At 42.7% G+C, this 27,975-nt stretch overlaps 1 protein-coding gene across 2 annotated transcripts; it reads left to right on the top strand.

Annotated features, from left to right (window-relative positions):
• LOC311109631 (diacylglycerol O-acyltransferase 1-like) lies at nt 1-26,954 on the top strand. Of its 2 annotated transcripts, XM_084152576.1 has the most exons (17): nt 1-307; nt 664-751; nt 7,175-7,215; nt 7,833-7,918; nt 16,484-16,536; nt 16,784-16,889; nt 19,310-19,438; nt 20,171-20,245; nt 21,050-21,153; nt 21,747-21,785; nt 23,480-23,521; nt 23,626-23,670; nt 23,840-23,952; nt 24,123-24,188; nt 24,397-24,484; nt 25,841-25,903; nt 26,022-26,954. In XM_084152576.1, exons 1-17 carry the CDS (start codon nt 87-89, stop codon nt 26,184-26,186), a joined length of 1,524 nt encoding a protein of 507 aa, XP_084008702.1. In that variant the 5' UTR covers nt 1-86; the 3' UTR covers nt 26,187-26,954. The 2 variants fall into 2 exon arrangements, with proteins under 2 accessions (XP_084008702.1, XP_084008703.1); XM_084152577.1 differs by lacking the exon at nt 20,171-20,245.
• The last annotated feature ends 1,021 nt before the right edge of the window (nt 26,955-27,975 follow it).

Below are 27,975 nucleotides of genomic sequence, written 5' to 3' on the forward strand. Positions count from 1 at the left end.
TGTGGCAATAGTGGGCATGTGTTATAGCTGCCCGCAAAGTAGGCTACACGTCACATTAATCTAGAGCACTGAAGATCGGCGATATCATGGAAGCAACAGGGGCCATTACCCGCAAAAGAAGAGCCACTATATCCTCTGGAAAAGGTGTTACTTTGAAACAAGTGAATGGACGGTCAGCGGTTGATGAAAGTATCAACGGCCCCGGTGACAGCGGCAACATTGTAACGAAGCAAAATGTAACCGATTTGCCTTCTACAATGTCAAAGGAAAGGAAGAAACGAATAAATGTTCCTAATGATAGACAGAGGTGAGGCATAAACTAACAAAACCCGGACGTGTCCTCATAGTGTGGTGCATTTATGCCAGGGAAAACAGCTCGTTACTGTATTTATTACTGCACCTACTTGTGAAATCTTCCCTTATATGAACACTTTATAATGGCGTAGAATGAATTATGTGCATATTACTTTGAACCCTTTCGCATAGTCTATATGTCACCCATGCTGGTTCAGTAGGCTATATGTCATTTTGAATCTCGAAGGGAAGTCAGTGGTGTGTTGCGGAAGTCATTTGGGAAGGGTATTTCAGATCAGTTAACTATAGCTGTAGTATAGGAAATGAGTGCGCACGTATTCAAACTATCCATGTTTCTTCGTGCCCCAGTTGCCACAGGTTGCAGGAGTCCCTGTTGAGCTCTGCCAGTGGTTACAGGAACTACAGAGGAGTCCTCAACTGGTGTGTTGTCATGCTGGTAAGTTTTTTTCTGCATCTTCATAATGAGAGTCTCAGTTAATGCACCAGTCTGCTCAACAACACTCAGGTCAGTGTAAACACTAAAATCACTGGCCAGGTTTCCCTCTTAGGCTACATTTAAATACCTAATCATTTTTTGGGGGGGACTATTTGTTGTTCCATGTAGTGAATCTGTTATACAATGGGTTTGTATGGGCTAATAGCAGGGAAGGCCAAATATAATGATTAATCAAATAATTTTGTAAATAATAACATTTTTGATACTTCAAGGGGTCTTGAAATTCAAAATCAAATAGAAAATGATTATTGGTATGACCTTCTTAAAACAATTCCATATAGCTTAGTAGACCCCCCATTCCCCTGGTTTAGACTGGGCTTAGACTGTTTAGTGCCAAAAATAAGGGGTTAAATACATGTAAAAAACCACCAACTAATGTTTCCTGACCTTTCTTACAGTAATCTCTCAGATTTAGGACAGACACTTCAGAACAAACTTCCTTGAGATTTTTTTGGTGGGACTATCTGTTGTTCCATGTAGTGAATCTGTTATTCAATGCGTTTGTATGGGATAATAGCAGTAAGGCCAAATAACATTTTTCATCAAATATTTGTTTTAGATATATTTTCTTATACTTCAAGGGGTCTTAAAATTCAAAATCAAATAGCAAAATGATCCTTGGTATGACCTTCTTTAAAACAATTCCATATAGCTCAATTGGCCCAGCGTCGTCGAGGGTAGGGGAGGGAATGGCCGGCAGGGATGTAGCTCAGTTGGTAGAGCATGGCGTTTGCAATGCCAGGGTTGTGGGTTCGATTCCCACGGGGGGCCAGTATGGGAAAAAATAAATAATGTATGCACTCACTAACTATAAGTCGCTCTGGATAAGAGCGTCTGCTAAATTACTAAAATGTAAAATGTAGACCCCCCATTCCCCCGGCTTAGACAGGGCTTAGACTGTAATGGTTTAACACAAAGCAGCAGCAGATTCCCTACAAGAGGAGTCGATCAGAGAGCATCACTGTGTGGTGGTGGGTGTGTGCCCCCAGGCCTCACCAGAGGGCATGTTCATCCCACACTGGGCCTAAAACCAGAGTGTTTAAAGACACCTGACACTTATTCAGAACACCTCAAGAGGATTATATATCTAGCTCAAGGCTACTCTGTGTTTCTGTTCCTTTAGTTTAGTAAGATTACAGTGAAAGTGAGACAATATCATATTTCTCATCATATTCTTTTTGTCTTTTAATTATTTTGCTGCTAAAGGATCTGATGTGGATTGAGGTGAGGCCAAGGCCATACTGCTTTCATGTAGGGGACTTTTAATACTCTGATATTCTGAGAGATTCCTTTAGGCCTAACTTACTAGACACAGGATAGTTTAGGTACATTGCACTTGTGCCGCAGCGCTTACTGTTGCTGGACTAGACCTGTCCAATCCTAAAGTGGGACACGTAATGCTTAGCTATATAGTTAGCTAATGACTTTGTTAATAACCTTGTGTTTTGCTAATTCAGTTTGGCTTTGAAGTCAGTGTGTGAGAGGATGGGAAAACAGCAGGACATTCCCACTCCTCTCTAGCTTTCAGTGAGTCTCAATACAACCACATAAACCATTGTTTTACTCTTTAGAGAGAGATGTTGGAGTTCAAGGATGGTTTGATGATGCTAAGGGCAACATGGGAGTACCATTCCCATAGAAAAACACACAGACATTTAGAAGTGTATCTTAAGTGGGGAAATATAGCATTGAGAGACTATCTAAAGTAATCATTCTCCAACAGCTAGTTAGTCAGTCTGAATGCACGTCAAATCTGGAGCGCCGCCAGCTTAGTCCCCTTCATCAAAGCCGTTGAGAATAAATTCGAATTTCTAAAACTGTTGATAATCCACTCTCTGAAACAAGATAATTTTGTCATCACAGTAGTTTGTTCAGACTTTGTGAACTTCTTCTCAAATTCACATTGAACGTGGAGAAGTCTTTGTATTCCATAATAAGATGTTACAATCCAAAAGGAAACATTTTCAATGAGGGAAGGAAAGAATCGCAAGACAGACCCAAAAAATCTAGAGAGTGATTATCTTGACTTGCAAACACTTAATCTTTTAGCTGTCAAGATCAGTTCCACAAATAATACCGTGTTTAGTATTTTATTAGGATCCCCATTAACTAGAGCCAAAGCTGCAGCTACCCTTCCTGGGGTCCACATAAAACATAACATTCATAGACCATTACAGCTGAAGGGCAGAGCTACTTAAAATGACATCACACATAACATTAATAGACCATTACAGCTGAAGGGCAGGGCTACTTAAAATGACATCACACATAACATTAATAGACCATTACAGCTGAAGGGCAGAGCTACTTAAAATGACATCACACATAACATTAATAGACCATTACAGCTGAAGGGCAGAGCTACTTAAAATGACATCACACATAACATTAATAGACCATTACAGCTGAAGGGCAGAGCTACTTAAAATGACATCACACATAACATTAATAGACCAGTACAGCTGAAGGGCAGAGCTACTTAAAATGACATCATACATAACATTAATAGACCAGTACAGCTGAAGGGCAGAGCTACTTAAAATGACATCATACATAACATTAATAGACCAGTACAGCTGAAGGGCAGAGCTACTTAAAATGACATCATACATAACATTAATAGACAGGTACAGAACTACATACAGTACCAGTCAAAAGTTTGGACACACCTACTAATTCAAGGGCTTTCTTTATTTTTTTACTATTTTCTACATTGTAGAATATAAGTGAAGACTCAAAACTATGAAATAACACATATGGAATCATGTAGTAACCAAAAAAGTGTTAAACAAATCAAAATATATTTTATATTTGAGATTCTTCAAAGATTCTTCTCAACCAGCTTCACTTGGAATGCTTTTCTAACAGTCTTGTTGGCTGCTTTTCCTTCACTCTGCCGTCTGTCTCATCCCAAACCATCTCAATTGGGTTGAGGTTGGGGGATTGTGGAGGCCAGGTCATCTGATCAGCACTCCATCACTCTACTTCTTAGTAAAATAGCCCTTACACAGCCTGGAGGTGTGTTGGGTCATTGTCCTGTTGAAAAACAAATGATAGTCCCACTAAGTCCAAACCAGATGGGATGGCGTATCGCTGCAGAATGCTGTGGTAGCCATGCTGGTTAAGTGTGCCTTGAATTCTAAATAAATCACAGACAGTGTCACCAGCAAAGCACCCCCACACCATAACACCTCCTCCTCCATGCTTTACAGTGGGAAACTACACATGCGGAGATCATCCGTTCACCAACATCGCGTCTCACAAAGACACGGCGGTTAGAACCAAAAATCTCAAATTTGGACTCCAGACCAAAGGACACGTTACCTGCAAGGAAACACGTGCCGTCATCATTGCTTTGCACAAAAAGGGCTTCACAGGCAAGGATATTGCTGCTAGTAAGCTTGCACCTAAATCAACCATTTATCGGATCATCAAGAACTTCAAGGAGAGAGGTTCAATTGTTGTGAAGAAGGCGTCAGGGCGCCCAAGAAAGTCCAGCAAGCGCCAGGACCGTCTCCTAAAGTTGATTCAGCTGCGGGATCGGGGCACCACCAGTGCAGAGCTTGCTCAGGAATGGCAGCAGGCAGGTGTGAGTGCATCTACACGCACAGTGAGGCGAATACTTTTGGAGGGTGGCCTGGTGTCAAGAAGGGCAGCAAAGAAGCCACTTCTCTCCAGGAAAAACATCAGGGACAGACTGATATTCTGCAAAAGGTACAGGGATTGGACTGCTGAGGACTGGGGTAAAGTCATTTTCTCTGATGAATCCCCTTTCCGATTGTTTGGGGCATCCGGAAAACACCTTGTCCGGAGAAGAAAAGGTGAGCGCTACCATCAGTCCTGTGTCATGCCAACAGTAAAGCATCCTGAGACATTCATGTGTGGGGTTGCTTCTCAGCCAAGGGAGTGGGCTCACTCATAATTTTGCCTAAGAACACAGCCATGAATAAAGAATGGTACCAACACATCCTCCGAGAGCAACTTCTCCCAACCATCCAAAAACAGTTTGGTGACGACCAATGCCTTTTCCAGCATGATGGAGCACCTTGCCATAAGGCAAAAGTGATAACTAAGTGGCTTGGGGAACAAAACATCGAAATTTTGGGTCCATGGCCAGGAAACTCCCCAGACCTTAATCCCATTGAGAACTTGTGGTCGATCCTCAAGAGGCGGGTGGACAAACAAAAACCCACAAACTCCAAGTATTGATTATGCAAGAATGGGCTGCCATCAGTCAGGATGTGGCCCAGAAGTTAATTGACAGCATGCCAGGGGTGATTGCAGAGGTCTTGAAAAAGAAGGGTCAACACTGCAAATATTGACTCTTTGCATAAACTTAATGTAATTGTCAATAAAAGCCTTTGACACTTATGGAATGCTTGTAATTATACTTCAGTATACCATAGTAACATCTGACAAAAATATCTCATAACACTGAAGCAGTGAACTTTGTGAAGACTTGTGTCATTCTCAAAACTTTTGACCACGACTGTACTAATAACGGCTACACTGCAGTCATCCATTTCGTTACAGTTGCTTACTGTTACAATTGCAGGTCCTGATTCTAATCTCTCAGAACCAGTTGTTCTCTAAACACTAGCGAGAATTTCATAACATTAGGAACCACCCGTGTCCTTGGTTCTTCCGTTTGACGTTAATACTGTTCATAATAATAATGTGATTCATAGATGTTACTGAATGCAAGTGAATATGTAGACTTTTTATAGATCCATCACTGCATAATGTGCAATAAATTGAACAGAGTTATCATTATCATCAGATAGGCTTCACCTACGTCCTTCGCCCTGTCTAGTGCATACAAATGAACTAAACCAAACTGCCAGTAAAGGGTTTACTGAGGTATAGTGTAACGTGTTACAGTGTACTGCCCATAAAGGGTTTACTGAGGTATAGTGTAACGTGTTACAGTGTACTGCCCATAAAGGGTTTACTGAGGTATAGTGTAACGTGTTACAGTGTACTGCCCATAAAGGGTTTACTGAGGTATAGTGTAACGTGTTACAGTGTACTGCCCATAAAGGGTTTACTGAGGTATAGTGTAACGTGTTACAGTGTACTGCCCATAAAGGGTTTACTGAGGTATAGTGTAACGTGTTACAGTGTACTGCCCATAAAGGGTTTACTGAGGTATAGTGTAACGTGTTACAGTGTACTGCCCATAAAGGGTTTACTGAGGTATAGTGTAACGTGTTACAGTGTACTGCCCATAAAGGGTTTACTGAGGTATAGTGTAACGTGTTACAGTGTACTGCCCATAAAGGGTTTACTGAGGTATATTGCAACGGTTTGCAGTCTACCGCCCTTAAAGGGTTAGCTAAGGTATAGTGTAACGTGTTACAGTCAACTGCCCTTAAAGGGTTTACTGAGGTATAGTGCGTGGCCTTTGGACTTATTCATAAAATTCCCTTGATATGGAGTTTCCTCTGGTTCTCTTATGGAGTTTCCTCTGGTTCTCTTATGGAGTTTCCTCTGGTTCTCTTATGGAGTTTCCTCTGGTTCTCTTATGGAGTTTCCTCTGGTTCTCTTATGGAGTTTCCTCTGGTTCTCTTATGGAGTTTCCTCTGGTTCTCTTATGGAGTTTCCTCTGGTTCTCTTATGGAGTTTCCTCTGGTTCTCTTATGGAGTTTCCTCTGGTTCTCTTATGGAGTTTCCTCTGGTTCTCTTATGGAGTTTCCTCTGGTTCTCTTATGGAGTTTCCTCTGGTTCTCTTATGGAGTTTCCTCTGGTTCTCTTATGGAGTTTCCTCTGGTTCTCTTATGGAGTTTCCTCTGGTTCTCTTATGGAGTTTCCTCCGGTTCTCTTATGGATTTTCCTCCGGTTCTCATAAACTTGTTTTGCATTTCCATTTTCATTCCCCGCACCACACTCGCACCCAGAGGCGTCAAAATAATAATAATACTTTGATAGTTAGGTGCATCTACACAGATATACATGTACACTCATCCACACACACACACATTCATGCTACACACACATCACAACTGCTGCTACCAGACTCTTATTATGATTTCTAAATACGTCACAATTTAAACACTTTCCCCCCTTTCCCCAAAACACGTGTATTGTTATGCTAAAATGTTTATTCTACTGAGACATTTACTTTGTTTGTATTCTTATCTTTTATCATTTGTTGTTGTTGTTCCATTGTCGAAAAGGAACCTGCAAGTAAGCATTTAGTTGGATGATGTATACCATGTGTATCCCGTACGACTAATAAAACTTTAAACTTCAATGGAAAATAAACACTGTAATTTAATCCTATGATGAATGTATGCTTGTACCAAGTGAAACAAACTTTATTTTCAAGGATGCAATGAATTTACGAGCCCTCTTTTGCTGTAGGTCTTGAGCAATGCCCGTCTGTTCTTGGAAAACCTTTTAAAGTAAGTACGTTATGAGAAGCTTGACATAAAAGAGGAGGATAAAGGAGTGTGGTCTTTTCCAACGACGTTGTCATGGGCTGTTATTTGACGGTTGAAAGTAAAGGCCCAGTTTTCACAGAATGGAATGTAACGTCAGCCCCTTCACAGCTAAGACCATATGCTGTCCTGTACACTACTGCAAGCACAATGCCTCTTGACTGTCCCCAGATGCCCACCACAGTAGCAGCCTGTAGGGAACAGCTTACTAAAGGCATACTGTGGTAAAGACGTGCTAGGAGGGTACATTGTCATGTATTACTGTAAAGTAACATAGGAGGTTCTGTGTCTGATTCTCTCAAACACGCTGTATCATGTTTTACAGTATAATGCCAATGCAAATACTTGCAGCATTCTGAAAACTGAAAGGCTGAAATGTTTCAAGTGAAGTTTGAATGACACATGCACAAGTACAGTGAAATGACTTTATTGCAAGCTCTAAACCCAACAATGCAGTATTCAATAGCAATGTAGTATTAAAAATAACAAGGTAGAACAAAAACACACAAGATATACAAATAAGAATGTGGTTTGATTCAACTGAGCTCTGAGTGTCTAACCACAGTATTCTGTTTTTCTAGGTATGGCATTCTTGTGGACCCAATACAAGTGGTTTCTCTATTCATAAAGGACCCCTACAACATGCCTGCAGCATGCCTTGTTATCGGTACGTGGACTTTACTCTGCTCTAACATGGACTTTAGGGTCCTTTTGGATATACCCCCTCATTCCCCCTACGCATTAGATCACTATCACTCTCCCTATACACTAGATCACTCTCCCTACACACTATCACTATCACTCTCCCTACACACTAGATCACTCTCCCTACACACTATCACTGTCCTCTGTAACTCAATTGGTAGAGCATGGCGCTTGTAACGCCAGGGTAGTGGGTTCGATCCCCGGGACCACCCATACGTAAAAATGTATGCGCACATGACTGTAAGTCGCTTTGGATAAAAGCGTCTGCTAAATGTCATATTATTATTATTACTCTCCCTACACACTAGATCACTCTCCCATCACACTATCACTATCACTCTCCCTATGCACTAGATCACTCTCCCTACACACTATCACTATCACTCTCCCTATGCACTAGATCACTCTCCCTACACACTATCACTATCACTCTCCCTACACACTAGATCACTCTCCCATCACACTATCACTATCACTCTCCCTATGCACTAGATCACTCTCCCTACACACTATCACTATCACTCTCCCTATGCACTAGATCACTCTCCCTACACACTATCACTATCACTCTCCCTACACACTAGATCACTCTCCCTACACACTATCACTATCACTCTCCCTACACACTAGATCACTCTCCCTAGACACTATCACTCTCCCTACACACTATCACGATCAATCTCCCTACACACTAACACTATCACGCTCCCTACTTACTATAACTCTCCCCACACACTATAATTCTGACTTCACACTATCGGTCTCCCTACGCACTATCACTATCACTATCACTCTCCCTACACACTATCACTCTCCCTACACACTATCACTATAACTCTCACTACACACTATCACTCTCCCTACACACTATCACTATAACTCTCACTACACACTATGACTCTCCCCACACACTATAATTCTCCCTACACACTATCACTCTCCCTAAACACTATCACTCCCCCTACACACTATCACTCTCCTTACACACTATCACTATCACTCTCCCTACGCACTATCACTCCCCCTACACACTATCACTATCACTCCCCCTACACACTATCACTATAACTCCCCCTACACCCTATCACTATAACTCCCCCTACACCCTATCACTATAACTCCCCCTACACACTATCACTATCACTCCCCCTACACACTATCACTATCACTCCCCCTACACACTATCACTATCACTCCTCCTACACACTATCACTATCACTCCCCCTACACACTATCACTATCACTCTCCCTACACACTAGATCACTCTCCCTACACACTATCACTATCACTCTCCCTACACACTATCACTGTCCTCTGTAGCTCAATTGGTAGGACATGGTGCTTGTAACGCCAGGGTAGTGGGTTCGATCCCCGGGACCACCCATACGTAAAAATGTATGCGCACATGACTGTAAGTCGCTTTGGATAAAAGCGTCTGCTAAATGTCATATTATTATTATTATTATTACTCTCCCTACACACTAGATCACTCTCCCATCACACTATCACTATCACTCTCCCTATGCACTAGATCACTCTCCCTACACACTATCACTATCACTCTCCCTACACACTATCACTATCACTCTCCCTACACACTAGATCACTCTCCCTAGACACTATCACGATCAATCTCCCTACACACTAACACTATCACGCTCCCTACTTACTATAACTCTCCCCACACACTATAATTCTCCCTACACACTATCACTCTCCCTAAACACTATCACTCCCCCTACACACTATCACTCTCCTTACACACTATCACTATCACTCTCCCTACGCACTATCACTCCCCCTACACACTATCACTATCACTCCCCCTACACACTATCACTATAACTCCCCCTACACCCTATCACTATAACTCCCCCTACACCCTATCACTATAACTCCCCCTACACCCTATCACTATAACTCCCCCTACACACTATCACTATCACTCCCCCTACACACTATCACTATCACTCCCCCTACACACTATCACTATCACTCCCCCTACACACTATCACTATCACTCCCCCTACACACTATCACTATCACTCTCCCTACACACTAGATCACTCTCCCTACACACTATCACTATCACTCTCCCTACACACTATCACTGTCCTCTGTAGCTCAATTGGTAGGACATGGTGCTTGTAACGCCAGGGTAGTGGGTTCGATCCCCGGGACCACCCATACGTAAAAATGTATGCGCACATGACTGTAAGTCGCTTTGGATAAAAGCGTCTGCTAAATGTCATATTATTATTATTATCACTCTCCCTACACACTAGATCACTCTCCCATCACACTATCACTATCACTCTCCCTATGCACTAGATCACTCTCCCTACACACTATCACTATCACTCTCCCTACACACTATCACTATCACTCTCCCTACACACTAGATCACTCTCCCTAGACACTATCACGATCAATCTCCCTACACACTAACACTATCACGCTCCCTACTTACTATAACTCTCCCCACACACTATAATTCTGACTTCACACTATCGGTCTCCCTACGCACTATCACTCTCCCTAAACACTATCACTCTCCCTACACACTATCACTATCACTCTCCCTACACACTAGATCACTCTCCCTAGACACTATCACGATCAATCTCCCTACACACTAACACTATCACGCTCCCTACTTACTATAACTCTCCCCACACACTATAATTCTCCCTACACACTATCACTCTCCCTAAACACTATCACTCCCCCTACACACTATCACTCTCCTTACACACTATCACTATCACTCTCCCTACACACTATCACTCCCCCTACACACTATCACTATCACTCCCCCTACACACTATCACTATAACTCCCCCTACACCCTATCACTATAACTCCCCCTACACCCTATCACTATAACTCCCCCTACACCCTATCACTATAACTCCCCCTACACACTATCACTATAACTCCCCCTACACACTATCACTATCACTCCCCCTACACACTATCACTATCACTCCCCCTACACACTATCACTATCACTCCTCCTACACACTATCACTATCACTCCCCCTACACACTATCACTATCACTCTCCCTACACACTAGATCACTCTCCCTACACACTATCACTATCACTCTCCCTACATACTATCACTGTCCTCTGTAGCTCAATTGGTAGGACATGGTGCTTGTAACGCCAGGGTAGTGGGTTCGATCCCCGGGACCACCCATACGTAAAAATGTATGCGCACATGACTGTAAGTCGCTTTGGATAAAAGCGTCTGCTAAATGTCATATTATTATTATTATCACTCTCCCTACACACTAGATCACTCTCCCATCACACTATCACTATCACTCTCCCTATGCACTAGATCACTCTCCCTACACACTATCACTATCACTCTCCCTACACACTATCACTATCACTCTCCCTACACACTAGATCACTCTCCCTAGACACTATCACGATCAATCTCCCTACACACTAACACTATCACGCTCCCTACTTACTATAACTCTCCCCACACACTATAATTCTGACTTCACACTATCGGTCTCCCTACGCACTATCACTCTCCCTAAACACTATCACTCCCCCTACACACTATCACTATAACTCTCACTACACACTATGACTCTCCCCACACACTATAATTCTCCCTACACACTATCACTCTCCCTAAACACTATCACTCCCCCTACACACTATCACTCCCCCTACACACTATCACTCTCCTTACACACTATCACTATAACTCTCACTACACACTATCACTCTCCCTACACACTATCACTATAACTCTCACTACACACTATGACTCTCCCCACACACTATAATTCTCCCTACACACTATCACTCTCCCTAAACACTAATACTCCCCCTACACACTATCACTCCCCCTACACACTATCACTCTCCTTACACACTATCACTATCACTCTCCCTATACACTATCACTCTCCCTATGCACTATCACTCCCCCTACACACTATCACTATCACTCCCCCTACACACTATCACTATAACTCCCCCTACACCCTATCACTATAACTCCCCCTACACCCTATCACTATAACTCCCCCTACACCCTATCACTATAACTCCCCCTACACCCTATCACTATAACTCCCCCTACACACTATCACTATCACTCCCCCTACACACTATCACTATCACTCTCCCTACACACTAGATCACTCTCCCTACACACTATCACTATCACTCTCCCTACACACTATCACTGTCCTCTGTAGCTCAATTGGTAGAGCATGGCGCTTGTAACGCCAGGGTAGTGGGTTCAATCCCCGGGACCACCCATATGCAAAAATGTATGCTTTGGATAAAAGCGTCTGCTAAATGTCATATTATTATTATTATTATTATTATCACTCTCCCTATGCACTAGATCACTCTCCCATCACACTATCACTATCACTCTCCCTATGCACTAGATCACTCTCCCTACACACTATCACTATCACTCTCCCTACACACTAGATCACTCTCCCTACACACTATCACTATCACTATCCCTACACACTATCACTATCACTCTCCCTACACACTAGATCACTCTCCCTACACACTATCACTATCACTATCCCTACACACTATCACTATCACTCTCCCTACACACTAGATCACTCTCCCTACACACTATCACTATCACTATCCCTACACACTATCACTATCACTCTCCCTACACACTAGATCACTCTCCCTACACACTATCACTATCACTATCCCTACACACTATCACTATCACTCTCCCTACACACTAGATCACTCTCCCTACACACTATCACTATCACTCTCCCTACACACTATCACTATCACTCTCCCTACACACTATCACTATCACTCTCCCTACACACTAGATCACTCTCCCTAGACACTATCACTCTCCCTACACACTAACACTATCACGCTCCCTACTTACTATAACTCTCCCCACACACTATAATTCTGACTTCACACTATCGGTCTCCCTACGCACTATCACTATCGCTATCACTCTCCCTACACACTATCACTCTCCCTACACACTATCACTATAACTCTCACTACACACTATCACTCTCCCTATGCACTATCACTCCCCCTACACACTATCACTCCCCCTACACACTATCACTCTCCTTACACACTATCACTATCACTCTCCCTATACACTATCACTCTCCCTATGCACTATCACTCCCCCTACACACTATCACTATCACTCCCCCTACACACTATCACTATCACTCTCCCTACACACTATCACTATCACTCTCCCTACACACTATCACTATCACTCCCCCTACACACTATCACTATAACTCCCCCTACACCCTATCACTATCACTCCTCCTACACACTATCACTATCACTCCCCCTACACACTATCACTATCACTCTCCCTACACACTAGATCACTCTCCCTACACACTATCACTATCACTCTCCCTACACACTATCACTGTCCTCTGTAGCTCAATTGGTAGGACATGGCGCTTGTAACGCCAGGGTAGTGGGTTTGATCCCCGGGACCACCCATACGTAAAAATGTATGCGCACATGACTGTAAGTCGCTTTGGATAAAAGCGTCTGCTAAATGTCATATTATTATTATTATTATTATTATCACTCTCCCTATGCACTAGATCACTCTCCCATCACACTATCACTATCACTCTCCCTACACACTAGATCACTCTCCCTACACACTAGATCACTATCACTCTCCCTACACACTATCACTCTCCCTACACACTAGATCACTCTCCCTAGACACTATAACTCTCCCTACACACTAGCACTCAATCTCCCTACACACTAACACTATCAGCTCCCTACTTACTATAACTCTCCCCACACACTATAATTCTGACTTCACACTATCGGTCTCCCTACGCACTATCACTATCACTATCACTCTCCCTACACACTATCACTCTCCCTACACACTATCACTATAACTCTCACTACACACTATCACTCCCCCTACACACTATCACTCCCCCTACACACTATCACTCTCCTTACACACTATCACTATCACTCTCCCTATACACTATCACTCTCCCTACACACTATCACTCCCCCTACACACTATCACCCTACACACTATCACTCTCCCTAAACACTATCACTCCCCCTACACACTATCACTCCCCCTACACACTATCACTCTCCTTACACACTATCACTATCACTCTCCGTATACACTATCACTCTCCCTACGCACTATCACTCCCCCTACACCCTATCACTATCACTCCCCCTACACCCTATCACTATCACTCTCCCTACAGACTATCACTCCCCCTACACACTATCACTCCCCCAACACACTATCACTCCCCCAAACAATCTATCACTCTCCCTACGCACTATCACGCTCCCTACACACTATCACTCCCCCTACACACTATCACTCCCCCAACACACTATCACTCCCCCAAACAATCTATCACTCTCCCTACGCACTATCACACTCCCTACATACTATCACTCCCCCTACACCCTATCACTATCACTCCCCCTACACACTAGATCTGTAGGCAGGTCATTACAGGCTGTCCTGCTGCAGCTGTCTCCTGAGGATCATCCACCTGGCTTATTTTAGGGGCCTACAGTACTGAGAGTAGGCCTATGGGACAAGGGACTCCCTATACTGTACAGTACTGGGGCATAGCAGACAATGACGCCCTCGGAAGTCACTGGTTTTATATGCATTGCAGCATATTTTTTTTATTAACACTTGTAGTCGTTGACGCGTGATTCAGTGTCTGTTTTATTGGCTGTAGTATCAGTTAAGCTCAGGCACTTCTTGTGCTTGTGAGCCAGGCACAGATAGTGCCAAGGCACTAGAGGGAGAAGACTATTGTATTTTTATTCTCTGTTTTATTGAGGCTTGGTTTCCATAGAAGTCCACCTCAACCTATTCCATCTGGCCTTTGACATTTTGAATACTGTAGGCCTTTAGAATTGATTCTATGATGTATCCTTCAAAACACAGCAGAAAAAACATTATTACAAACACCAGGTCACATGATATGGAGTGAGAGGCAGCCCTGGAGCTAGTTAGATAATCCCGCGATTCAAAATAGTTGAGCCTTTCTGTGTTTTCTTTCTTTGTGTGTTCATGCTCATGCATACACATGTGTGTTTGCGTCCGTTCTCGTGTGTGTGTGTGTGTGTTTCATCTCCACTGCAGAGCTCCCCTGCCAGTCCTGTAGTAGAACAGTATCAGTCCTGCAGTAGAACAGTATCAGTCCTGCAGTAGAACAGTAACAGTGCAGCAGTAGAACAGTATCAGTCCTGCAGTAGAACAGTATCTGTCCTGCAGTAGAACAGTAACAGTACAGCAGTAGAACAGTATCAGTCCTGCAGTAGAACAGTATCAGTCCTGCAGTAGAACAGTATCAGTCCTGCAGTAGAACAGTAACAGTGCAGCAGTAGAACAGTATCTGTCCTCCAGTAGAACAGTAACAGTGCAGCAGTAGAACAGTATCAGTCCTGCAGTAGAACAGTAACAGTACAGCAGTAGAACAGTATCAGTCCTGCAGTAGAACAGTATCAGTCCTGCAGTAGAACAGTAACAGTGCAGCAGTAGAACAGTATCAGTCCTGCAGTAGAACAGTATCAGTCCTGCAGTAGAACAGTATCTGTCCTGCAGTAGAACAGTATCAGTCCTGCAGTAGAACAGTAACAGTACAGCAGTAGAACAGTATCTGTCCTCCAGTAGAACAGTATCAGTCCTCCAGTAGAACAGTATCAATCCTGCAGTAGAACAGTAACAGTACAGCAGTAGAACAGTATCTGTCCTGCAGTAGAACAGTATCAGTCCTGCAGTAGAACAGTATCTGTCCTGCAGTAGAACAGTAACAGTACAGCAGTAGAACAGTATCTGTCCTCCAGTAGAACAGTATCAGTCCTCCAGTAGAACAGTATCAATCCTGCAGTAGAACAGTAACAGTACAGCAGTAGAACAGTATCTGTCCTGCAGTAGAACAGTAACAGTACAGCAGTAGAACAGTATCTGTCCTCCAGTAGAACAGTATCAGTCCTCCAGTAGAACAGTATCAATCCTGCAGTAGAACAGTAACAGTACAGCAGTAGAACAGTATCTGTCCTCCAGTAGAACAGTATCAGTCCTCCAGTAGAACAGTATCAATCCTGCAGTAGAACAGTAACAGTACAGCAGTAGAACAGTATCTGTCCTGCAGTAGAACAGTAACAGTACAGCAGTAGAACAGTATCTGTCCTGCAGTAGAACAGGAACAGTGCAGCAGTAGCAGGTGGTCTGTGCAACACATGCTGTGTTTGTGCTGCCTCATTTGTCCCAGAAGCTGATGCTGTGACAGCAGGTTTATCTTAAGAGGGCAGTGGGTGGACCCCCCCCCCCCCCCCCCCCTCAGTACTGTAGCGAGGAAACAACACTAGACCTTTATTTGATCATCCTGTCATCTCCCTTTTATATGTTAACTCGCCATGCTTGTCATGTGTTTGTTTGGTAACATTTATTTGATAACCGACATCATTTGTCTCATCTTTCCTTCCAGCGTCCAACGTGTTTATTGTGGCAGCTTTGTACACAGAGAGAAGGCTCTCGGTGGTGAGTTTCATTCTGATGTACTTACCATTGTTGCTATTATTGTTATAAAAAAGTTTTGCCTGCGCTGCAGACGGCTATATCAGTCCGCTAATACAGGACTATTAAAGGCCCAGTGCACTACTTTTGTGATTTTATTGTATTCTTTTTTTCTTTTCTTTTTTCTTTTTTTTCAGGGGGTGCTGCAGTCCCCTCAGCACCCCTACTTCCTGTGGCTATGCCTTAACGTGCTGTTCTTCTGTCCATCCAGGGCTGCTTCAGTGAACGTGTTGGGCTGCTGGTTCATTCCATTAACCTGTCGATCACTCTGTGCTTCCCGGTGGCTATCGTACTGATGGTGAAGTCCATGACTCCAGGTACTGCATGTGTTCTTATCAGCCTACAGATGTAGGATCTTAATTTGATCACCCTGTTGCAGGAGAACTTTCCATTTTGCATCATCATGATGATGTGACCGGTGACACATTGCTTCTTGAAACTCCGATGTCTTGAAAACTTGACTACTGACATGCAAAACATTTTGGGACAGTATCAACTGTGGACTAATGAAATAAATATCAAAAGAGAGTTTCTGAGTGGAGTTTAACTTTAATCATAATCCACATAATAATTTACATTTCCTGTTGCTGCAGTATTGTTTTCCTGCAGTAGCAACCTGGCTCAAATTAAGATCCTACATCTGTATAGCAAATCCTGCTTTTCAGAAAAAAACGAAACTGTATCTGAATCCAGTGTGTCTCTGTGTTTCCACATTATTAGTTTAGTTAGTGTGTGTCTGTGTTTCACTATTAGTTTGGTTAGTGTGTGTCTCTGTGTCTTTACTATTAGTTTAGTTAGTGTGTGTCTCTGTGTCTATACTATTAGTTTAGTTAGTGTGTATCTCTGTGTCTTTACTATTAGTTTAGTTAGTGTGTGTCTCTGTGTCTTTACTATTAGTTTAGTTAGTGTGTAGACATATTATTTGATGATTTAAAGTGTTTAATCTTATCTGCACGAAATGACTTGGTCATTATTTAGTGTGGTATTCTATGATCTACTCCTGTAAGAGTTTATCTAAATGGAATCAGTTGCATTACAGAAGTTACAGTAGTGTAGTATTATATTATCCATGTGTGATTTTAGCTAAATGGAATCAGTGGTCATTAATGTGTAGTTAGTATAGTATTATATTATACAAGTGTGTGATTTTATCTGAATGTAATCAGTTGGGCAGTGTTTGATCAGTCCCAGTTGGCTCACAGGGAGAGGAAGGAAGGAGTGAGGTGAATATGAGGCCAAAAGAGGAGTGGCTGAGAGACAGGTCAATGTCAGGTCAGCTCTGCCTGTCTTCATCAAGCTGGTCGCTAGCCAGCATGGCATGTGGTGACATACAACAGCTAACAGCCTCTCATGTAGGCTACACATGACTCAGAACTTAGGAAGCTGACCATAACCACAAGATGTTATTAACTGTCTGTGATGTTGTTCTTTACCCACAGACTTACAGATGTAGGATCTTAGTTTGTTCACCCTGTTGCAGGAGAACTTTCCTGCAATGAAGGACATTTAAAAGTTGTGGATTACTGAAGTTTGTCATTTCCACTTTGATATTTCAGACTTGATTTTCCCTTACGAAAAATGTATCAACCCCTACACAAATGTCCATGAATTATAATCCACATAATAATAATAATAATAATAATAATAATAATAATAATAATAATAATAAAAATAAAAATTTCCCTTTGCTGCAGGATTAATTTCCTGCTGTAGCAAACTGGCTCAAATTAAGATCCTACATCTGTACACGCAAAAAGACAAAGGTGAACCTACAGTCATGAGTTTTTAGTAATCATTCTCTTAGAGGAGAATAGGAAGATTTTGTTTCTTTAAGATCTTCATTTTACCCCTCACAAATCAGATCATCTTTCCCTGGACGTTGACTGCGTAGCTACAGTATCCTTCCTTACCTAAAAGTATTTATTTCTCCTCATCTGCCGTCGCCACGGGAACTGACAAAGATGTACCATCTGTCTCTTGTACCTCATGCAGGGCCACTGTTTATACATCAAGGTCAGGGGAGTGGGCCACGGATGCTCCTCTTGGCGAGGGAGACAGTCTCTGTCGTTCTCTCTCTCTCTGTGCCCATGCCATCTACTAGGTAACCAGCACGGTCCATTTCCATGCAGCATATGGCTGCTGTTGATAAAGCAGGAGTAGTCTGTTAGAAGGACCTGGGGGCCTTGCCAGGTTTCCCTGGACCTCAGTCGGTAGCGCTGGTAGTTGGTTGAGCGTGAGTGGGCGTTTGTGTTTCCAGTCGTTCATCTTGTGTGATAGGCAGGGAGAGGATGGTGAGTGTTGTAACTCTTGACTGATATGGATAGCCCTAGATAAGGACAGTGAGAGCCAGGTGGGCAGCATTCCTCAGCTTCTTGTTAGGGCCTGCTTGTTAGCCGAACATCAAAGCCAACGTCTTCGCTAACTGGGAAACGGAGGGTTTAATTCATTCTGTCCTTGACATAGTTTGAGGTGAGACAGCTTTTCTGTTATACAGTGTGATGTGCATGTTGAATACCTCATGTTGACTGTCCCATAATATATTACACTGCACCTGTGCTACTACACATCAAGATAATTTACAACCACCCACACCCACGGCATTAACTCAATTTGATGGATAATGTGTATTGTACTGTTGTGCATGCAACACTTAATATGATTGACTATGAATTCTAACAGCAAATATTGTATAAATATTGCTCATAATTAAACATTGCACATTTGTCCTTGTCCTCAGCGGGTGGAGTGTCTGCTCTGGGAGTGTACACCATCCTGTTCCTGAAGCTCTACTCCTACAAAGATGTGAACAAGTGGTGTAGAGAGATGAGCCATGCTAAAGCCCGAAGCCTGGCCCGCTCCCTCTCATGTAAGTCCTCCACGGTCCTCTATGCCCCCTACCAGCAACTGGGCAACGACAGCACTGCTACTCTTTAACTACTTCGGATGTGCTGCTTTTGCTATCGATATGGCTCAGGCTTTCTGGGCTTTTCACTGCTTCGGATTTTACTGATACTTCTGTTCTTGAGGTTTGTGCGGTGTGAGGGAGATTTTTCAAATACTTTATATTTGATTGAGTCTGCCTGGAGTGCCAGATGGGCGGAGTATGTACTTTTGGGACTATTCCTTTTTATCCATTGCGCCAGGCAATCAAGTATTTGAAAGAAAACTAATATTGTTATACCAGGTTTGCTTTCAACCCTCACCCTCTCAGCTCTTCAGTGACGACTCCCAGAGTTGCTTTGCCTAGAGAGTTTGTGTCACCTGGATTCTACACTGACCTTTGACTAATAATAAAGGGCTTAATGAGGTTTCTGACTGGCCTCCACGGAAATGGCAACTGTTATCTCATTTTTCGTAGGCGGCAATGCTGGGTGTTTGTATATGTACCCTTAATGGAAACCGTTTTCCTGTTGGTGAAAACTTGTGATATTTTACCCTCTACACATAAAATTTAACACACACACATACAATACTACTATCCACATCGCTCCTTAACTGCTGCACTGCCACCTGCTGGTTGACTGTAGACATGAAGCCGTTCTTTAAGTAGAGTGACTGTGAGAATCATACATGTGTAATTGCTGACTCTCCTCTAAAGGTTCCTCTATACCGCGGTCTAAGGGAAGTGGAGTGGACTATCAGGTCTCCTACCCTGGAAATCTGACCCTCAGAGGTCAGTAGAGGTTGACCATTCCATCCCATGTAGACACAGACCTGGGTTCAATACAATTTCAGGTATTTCAATTACATTTCAAAACAATTTGAAAATAGTATTTGAAATAAGTATTTGAAAATATGTTCAAATACAATTTGGTCGACTATTTGGTTTTTACAAATAACCATTCAATTATTATATTTTTTTAAGTACTTGTTTTGGGCTGTGTATTTGAAAATATTCAAATACACAGAAAGTATTTAAATAACAAATACTCAAATACACAGAACTATTTAAATAACAAATACTCAAGTACACATATTTGAACCCAGTTCTGGGTAGACCCCACTCGTACTACTGCTGCCTCAACCTATCCTGCTATAGCAGACCCCACTCTTATCACTGCTGCCTCAACCTATCCTGCTGTAGCAGACCCCACTCTTATCACTGCTGCCTTAACCTATCCTGCTGAAGCAGACCCCACTCTTATCACTGCTGCCTCAACCTATTCTGCTGTAGCAGACCCCACTATTATCACTGCTGCCTCAACCTATCCTGCTGTAGCAGACCCCACTCTTATCACTGCTGCCTCAACCTATCCTGCTGTAGCAGACCCCACTCTTATCACTGCTGCCTCAACCTATCCTGCTGTAGCCTGCTACTGGAGCTGTATCAGACTATAAACATACTCTCTCTTTCTTTCTCTCTCTCCTTTCACTCTCTCTCGCTCTCTTTCTCTCTTTCTAATCTCTCTCTCTTCCCTCTCTCTCCTCTCTCTCTTTTTCTCTTTCTCCCCTCTCTCTCAACCCATTGTGTTTTTAGATTTATATTATTTTGTTTTTGCACCAACCCTCTGCTATGAATTAAACTTCCCCCGGTCTCCACGGATTCGAATGAGCTTCCTGCTGAGGAGGCTTTTTGAGATGGTGAGTTCTGTCCCCAATCATCCTTTATGCATTGGTTTGTTAATATGCTGCTTTATACTCTGTAAACTAGACTGAACAGTTGATGTGTCATGGTTCTGTCCTATTGATTATTTTATGGGTATATAAGAGGAGGTACAACTTCCTGTTTAGCCCCATGTGAAGGAGCACATTATAGAAATACAGTTACATAATAAGATCTATTCTCTTCAATACAATCTGACACAATCATCTACAGCAAACATGGATACAACAGATATAAGTAGCTTATTTAACAATGTCAACTTCCATTGTGAATTTCTCTGAACCCCCATTAGAAGATTAGCTTGGCTTATTGGTCTACTGTGGAGATGTGCACTCTGGTCCCAAGACTTATCCAAAGCTAAAAGGCAGACAGCGTTTTTCCTGCACACACACACACACACACACACACACACACACACACACACACACACACACACACACACACACACACACACACACACACACTCAGACACACACACACACACACACACACACACACAGACACTCAATTATTGCTATTTTGTTTGATTTAGAGGAGAAATGCTAAGTAAACAAGTAATCTCTCTTCCCAGCTGTTCTTCACCCAGTTATTGGTCGGATTAACACAGCAGGTATGTTTTCTACTGACACTGACTTACAGTGGGGGAAAAAAGTATTTAGTCAACCACCAATTGTGCAAGTTCTCCCACTTAAAAAGATGAGAGAGGCCTGTAATTTTCATCATAGGTACATGAATTTTTTTTCTCCAGAAAATCACATTGTAGGATTTTTAATGAATTTATTTGCAAATTATGGTGGAAAATAAGTATTTGGTCAATAACAAAAGTTTCTCAATACTTTGTTATATACGCTTTGTTGGCAATGACACAGGTCAAACGTTTTCTGTAAGTCTTCACAAGGTTTTCACACACTGTTGCTGGTATTTTGGCCCATTCCTCCATGCAGATCTCCTCTAGAGCAGTGATGTTTTGGGGCTGTCGCTGGGCAACACGGACATTCAGCTCCCTCCAAAGATTGTCTATGGGGTTGAGATCTGGAGACTGGCTAGGCCACTCCAGGACCTTGAAATGCTTCTTACGAAGCCACTCCTTCGTTGCCCGGGCGGTGTGTTTGGGATCATTGTCATGCTGAAAGACCCAGCCACGTTTCATCTTCAATGCCCTTGCTGATGGAAGGAGGTTTTCACTCAAAATCTCACGATACATGGCCCCATTCATTCTTTCCTTTACACGGATCAGTCGTCCTGGTCCCTTTGCAGAAAAACAGCCCCAAAGCATGATGTTTCCACCCCCATGCTTCACAGTAGGTATGGTGTTCTTTGGATGCAACTCAGCATTCTTTGTCCTCCAAACACGACGAGTTGAGTTTTTACCAAAAAGTTCTATTTTGGTGTCATCTGACCATATGACATTCTCCCAATCCTCTTCTGGATCATCCAAATACACTCTAGCAAACTTCAGACGGGCCTGGACATGTACTGGCTTAAGCAGGGGGACACGTCTTGCACTGCAGGATTTGAGTCCCTGGCGGCGTAGTGTGTTACTGATGGTAGGCTTTGTTACTTTGGTCCCAGCTCTCTGCAGGTCATTCACTAGGTCCCCCCGTGTGGTTCTGGGATTTTTGCTCACCGTTCTTGTGATCATTTTGACCCCACGGGGTGAGATCTTGCGTGGAGCCCCAGATCGAGGGAGATTATCAGTGGTCTTGTATGTCTTCCATTTCCTAATAATTGCTCCCACAGTTGATTTCTTCAAACCAAGCTGCTTACCTATTGCAGATTCAGTCTTCCCAGCCTGGTGCAGGTCTACAATTTTGTTTCTGGTGTCCTTTGACAGCTCTTTGGTCTTGGCCATAGTGGAGTTTGGAGTGTGACTGTTTGAGGTTGTGGACAGGTGTCTTTTATACTGATAACAAGTTCAAACAGGTGCCATTAATACAGGTAACGAGTGGAGGACAGAGGAGCTTCTTAAAGAAGAAGGTACAGGTCTGTGAGAGCCAGAAATCTTGCTTGTTTGTAGGTGACCAAATACTTATTTTCCACCATAATTTGCAAATAAATTCATAAAAAATCCTACAATGTGATATTCTGGATTTTTTTTCTCAATTTGTCTGTCATAGTTGACGTGTACCTATGATGAAAATTACAGGCCTCTCTCATCTTTTTAAGTGGGAGAACTTGCACAATTGGTGGCTGACTAAATACTTTTTTCCCCCACTGTACATAGTGTGACAACATGCATCTATTGAGAATAAGCAGTGCATGTCATTGTATTGATGATTTGTGCTGTCTCTTATTCTCCTCCAGTGGATGATACCCATAATTCAGAGTTCTATGAAGCCGTTGGAGGTAAAGTAGGATTACTGGTACATTTATCATTTTCATTTAAAGCATTTTTACTATTTTCCTCTATCAATACAATCGCTCTTTCTTCATTGATCCTGATCCTGTAGGATATGGACCTCCCAATGATGATGGAGCGTCTACTCAGACTAGCCGTAAGTACACAAGAGAACACAGTGGTATTGTGGTCATGGTAACATGATTCATAGTACCCTTGGGCCTTGAGAGATATGACATATACATAGTATTGGACAGTTCTGTTGTTCTGTTGTTGTTTTATGTTGTCCTGGATACAAACAGTATTATTTCCCTCTGTCCCATCAGGTGCCCAATCATTTTCTCTGGTTGATATTCTTCTACTGGTTCTTCCACTCCTCCTTGAACTTTATGGCTGAGCTCCTGCAGTTTGGAGACAGAGAGTTTTACAGAGACTGGTGGTAGGTGAAATGAATACGGTCTATTTTGTTACGTTGCATTGTTTATTGCCAGTATGTTACTAAGAGGGAGAAGTGATCATTTCAGATGTACAAAAGCAAAATGTCGATATCATGTACTACTGTAAAATACATCACTTCACATGACTATGAGACTTTTCCCTTTCTTGAAGGAACGCTGAGACCATCACATACTTTTGGCAAAACTGGAATATTCCAGTACACAAGTGGTGCCTTCGGTGAGTAGATGCAATGCATTCTACACATAATATATATATAACATTGAGATCCTATAAATTATTCTATAGTATGGAATCAGTGTAATGGAGGTTAATACTGAGCAGAAATGTATTGGGGATGTATTAGGTATTTGTGACATGGTTTGAAGCTGACGTGAGGTGTTTGATGATGTGCGACCTCCTGTCTCGCTCCCTCTCTCTCCCAAAGCCACTTCTACAAGCCCCTGCTGAAGTGTGGAGTCAGTAAGTGGCTCGGCCAATCAGCAGTGTTCTTGGCTTCAGCCTTCTTTCATGAGGTAAGGTGCTCTGCTCTTAGCCGGGTGAAACCAGACTGACCGCTGCGCACATGTTTAGTATCCCTTTTGAAGTGAAACAGAATGTTAGCTTTATCAGGCTGGTGTTTAATGAGGATACTCTGCTCCTACTACAGCTCATATCATCACTGTCTGACGAAAACATCTAATCGCCAAAACAGAAACTTTTCAAGAAATTATAAAAATAACCATATTTTCCCATGAACTAACATAGAATTATGACACTTAGAAGCTATTTTGAATACATTTTCTTGGTCCTAAAGTCATGAACTGTTCAGAGTACATTGAGGTTAGTTACCACTTTCAATAAATGTAAAACCATTTAAATTGGAAAAAATTGAGTTAAAATTTTTTCATCAGACACCGACGATATACAGTATTTATACCATTTGTGAAGAAATCCTGCATTTTATCGGAATACAGTTTCATAAGTGCTGAGATTGCTAGTCAGTTGATACTTTAAAGGCCACAGATATAGTTATTGCTTGACAGTACAGTGGCAATACTGCACAGTGGCTATACATTTAAAATAGGGCCCTTTCTGGGGATATTTCCCCATTGTCCAGACACACACACACACACACACACACACACACACACACACACGGGTGCGCTTGGCTCATATCCAGCACTCTTCATCATTGACGAAGGTCAGTGTTGGAGGGACGGTAGTGTAGCTGGGATGAGTGGAGGAGGAGGAGGAGGAGGAGGAGAGGAGTGTAACACAAGCCCATATCAGGCTACTGTGCTTCTGGAGGAGGAGATAAGAGGACTGTACGGTGAGGAGCCTGTTCAGTCAGCAGGTTCACAGAGATACGGCTCCCTCCCTCTCCCCGCCCCGGACAGACAGACAGACAGACGGGGCTGCTGCTGCTGTTTTAAACGGTAACCTTCAGAGGACAGTGAGCGGAGCAGAGAGGAGCGGAGTGCCACAGGGCCCTGCGGGACACTAGTCTCCCCATCTCCTCTGAGTAATGACAGGAGGGATCCTAGTGTCACACACACACACACACACACACACACACACACACACTCCCCTGAGTAATGCCAGGAGGGATCTCAGGAGATCAGAGGGTCATACAGCAGGGTTCTGTCAGCTCCCCATCACTCAGAGCAATGAGGTGAGGCTTGATAGTCATCCAGCAGTCATTCCACAGGTTAGCTATCTGTCTGTTACATCAGTTCTCTTTATGTCCTGTACAAACTGGGTGTCATTCCATAGGTTAGCTGTCTGGAGTAGAGACATTATTTTCCTGTTCGCTGTGGATGAAGGAGATGGCTGTGTGGGAAACTGTTCTTGAAAACTAAAACCTAATGTTGCTGATGTTGTCTTCACAGTACCTGGTCAGTGTTCCACTGAAGATGTTGAGACCATGGGCTTTTATGGGCATGATGTCTCAGGTGAGATGTTGGAATTGAGAAATGATCATCCAGAAGCTTATTGTCTGAAGATGTTTTTGACTCATTAAAATGAATGTTGTGTTTGTTTACTCAATGAATGGAGTCTTTGGCTTTACAGCTTCCGCTGGCCTGGTTTGTGGCCCGTTTTCTCCGAGGTAACTATGGCAACGCAGCCGTATGGATCTCTCTCATCATTGGCCAGCCAATCGCCGTGCTCATGTACGTCCACGACTACTATGTACTTCACTACCGAGACGGGTCAGCAGGGGGTGGACCTGAATGACCCCCTCAGGGAGATATAGAGTACCAGCCTCTACAGACCAGCCTTTTATAGGAAAGACAAATAGAGATAGAAATGTACTGTACTGTATGGTACTTTATGAAAGCACCTGAAAGGGGCAATCAGCAGTAGCTACATTAATTTTTGGATGTATAAATTAATTATATGTACCCATTGATTCTTAAAGAATATAACTTATATAAATGCCTTAGGAGCTTAGTTCACCAGTCATACCCCATCAGAACCTAAAATATAAGATTGTTTTACCAATGTTTGTAAACAAAGAAAATGTAAACAAACACTATATAGCCTCAAAACATGGTTAAAACTATAATTTTTATATCATGGATGGTCAATCCTTGCATCCATAGCTCTGCCCATGAATTTAAAAGTGATTACATTTCTCCAGCCCCATCCCTCAGCTTTATACCGAACCAGGGGTGGGGAGGCGCTTTGTTATTGTTTCAACTGCTGATTGACTCTTTAAAGATAACAAACTTCTCAAGGAAATAATCAATATAGTTAGTGAATATTAGAATATGCCTTATTGAAACACGTCTGACAAAAGTGCCAGTTTCTCCGAAAATTTGCACTCAAGCCTCAATATTTTGTCATCTTGTTTTACTGGGGTACGTATAGAGGGATATGTATAGATACGAAAACGGCAGCTGTTGATTCTTGACTTTTATTCCGTTAAATGTAAATTTTGCCATTATTATGTTGCCGACAGAACTACATCGACAAGTAAATATATTTCTCTATTTATTTGAATTATGTCCTATTTGACTTCTTGTTGTTACCACCATGTAATCATGTATTTCTCAGTTCCCTCTGCTTTATCTGCCACTGAGACTCATGGTCTTTGCGCCACAGTCAAAACACTGGAAAGAGGGCCACCTCTTGGCAGCTACTAGGAAGCTCATATGAAATAACAAAACTTGCACACAAAAAAGCTTCCATCTTGGTGTGCTAGTCTATTACTTCTTAATGTGGCAACATTTATCAAGTATAATTATATTCCACAGCATGTGTTGATGTATTTTAATCTCTCCTCTATCGTTTCTGGGCAAGAATCATCCAATCAGAGAGAATGTATGATGAATGGCTTCTGTAGCAGGAAGACTCCTGAAATGGCTACAGGTAATTCTACTTCCTGTCCCCGACCTACAATGTGACGCTGCTCAGATCCAGAGTCTGCAAGATGTTCTGCAGCTGATAGTGGTTTAGATTAGAACAGGAGTGCCGATTTGTTCTATTGCAGACTGCATAAAGTTGCATGCAGTTACACGTACAGTATAATGTGTATGATTTGAATAATTGTCAAGCTGCCTTTAAAAGAGTACAGTGTATTTGCTCTCACAAAAAGTGAATCTGCATTCCGTCTTAAACGTGAAGACCTAAACTGTTTATCTCCTTTCCAAATGAATTGAGAAGGATACCTTGCAGTGACTGCACTTGGCTCGTTTCCCAGTGGCCACCATGTAACTATGTTTATTCATTTAGTGACTGAGGGCCCTAGAGACATGCACCTGTGAATGCAGAGGAGAGGAGACAGGCGGATAGCCTAGCGGTTAAGAGCATTGGGCCAGTAGCTGAAAGGTTGCTGGTTCGACTCCCCGAGCCGACTAGGTGACAAATCTGCCGATGTGCCCTTGAGCAAGGCACTTAACTCTGGATAAGAGCGTCTGCTAAATGTAGGGGTCGTGGGAAGGAGTGACAACAATGGCTGGCTCCCTATATAGTGCACTTTTGACCAGGGAATAGGGTGCCATTTCTGGGACGCAGACAACGT

Source organism: Coregonus lavaretus (genome assembly GCF_964263955.1).
Source record: "Coregonus lavaretus genome assembly, chromosome: 3".
Taxonomy (NCBI): Eukaryota; Metazoa; Chordata; class Actinopteri; order Salmoniformes; family Salmonidae; genus Coregonus; species Coregonus lavaretus.

Excerpts from the sequence above, each read along its gene's own strand:
- LOC311109631 (XM_084152576.1), top strand. The coding sequence starts at position 87 with ATGGAAGCAACAGGGGCCATTACCCGCAAAAGAAGAGCCACTATATCC. Across the intron at positions 308-663 it reads GTTCCTAATGATAGACAGAG|TTGCCACAGGTTGCAGGAGT; the intron begins GTGAGGCATAAA and ends TTCGTGCCCCAG. Across the intron at positions 21,786-23,479 it reads TGGTCGGATTAACACAGCAG|TGGATGATACCCATAATTCA; the intron begins GTATGTTTTCTA and ends ATTCTCCTCCAG.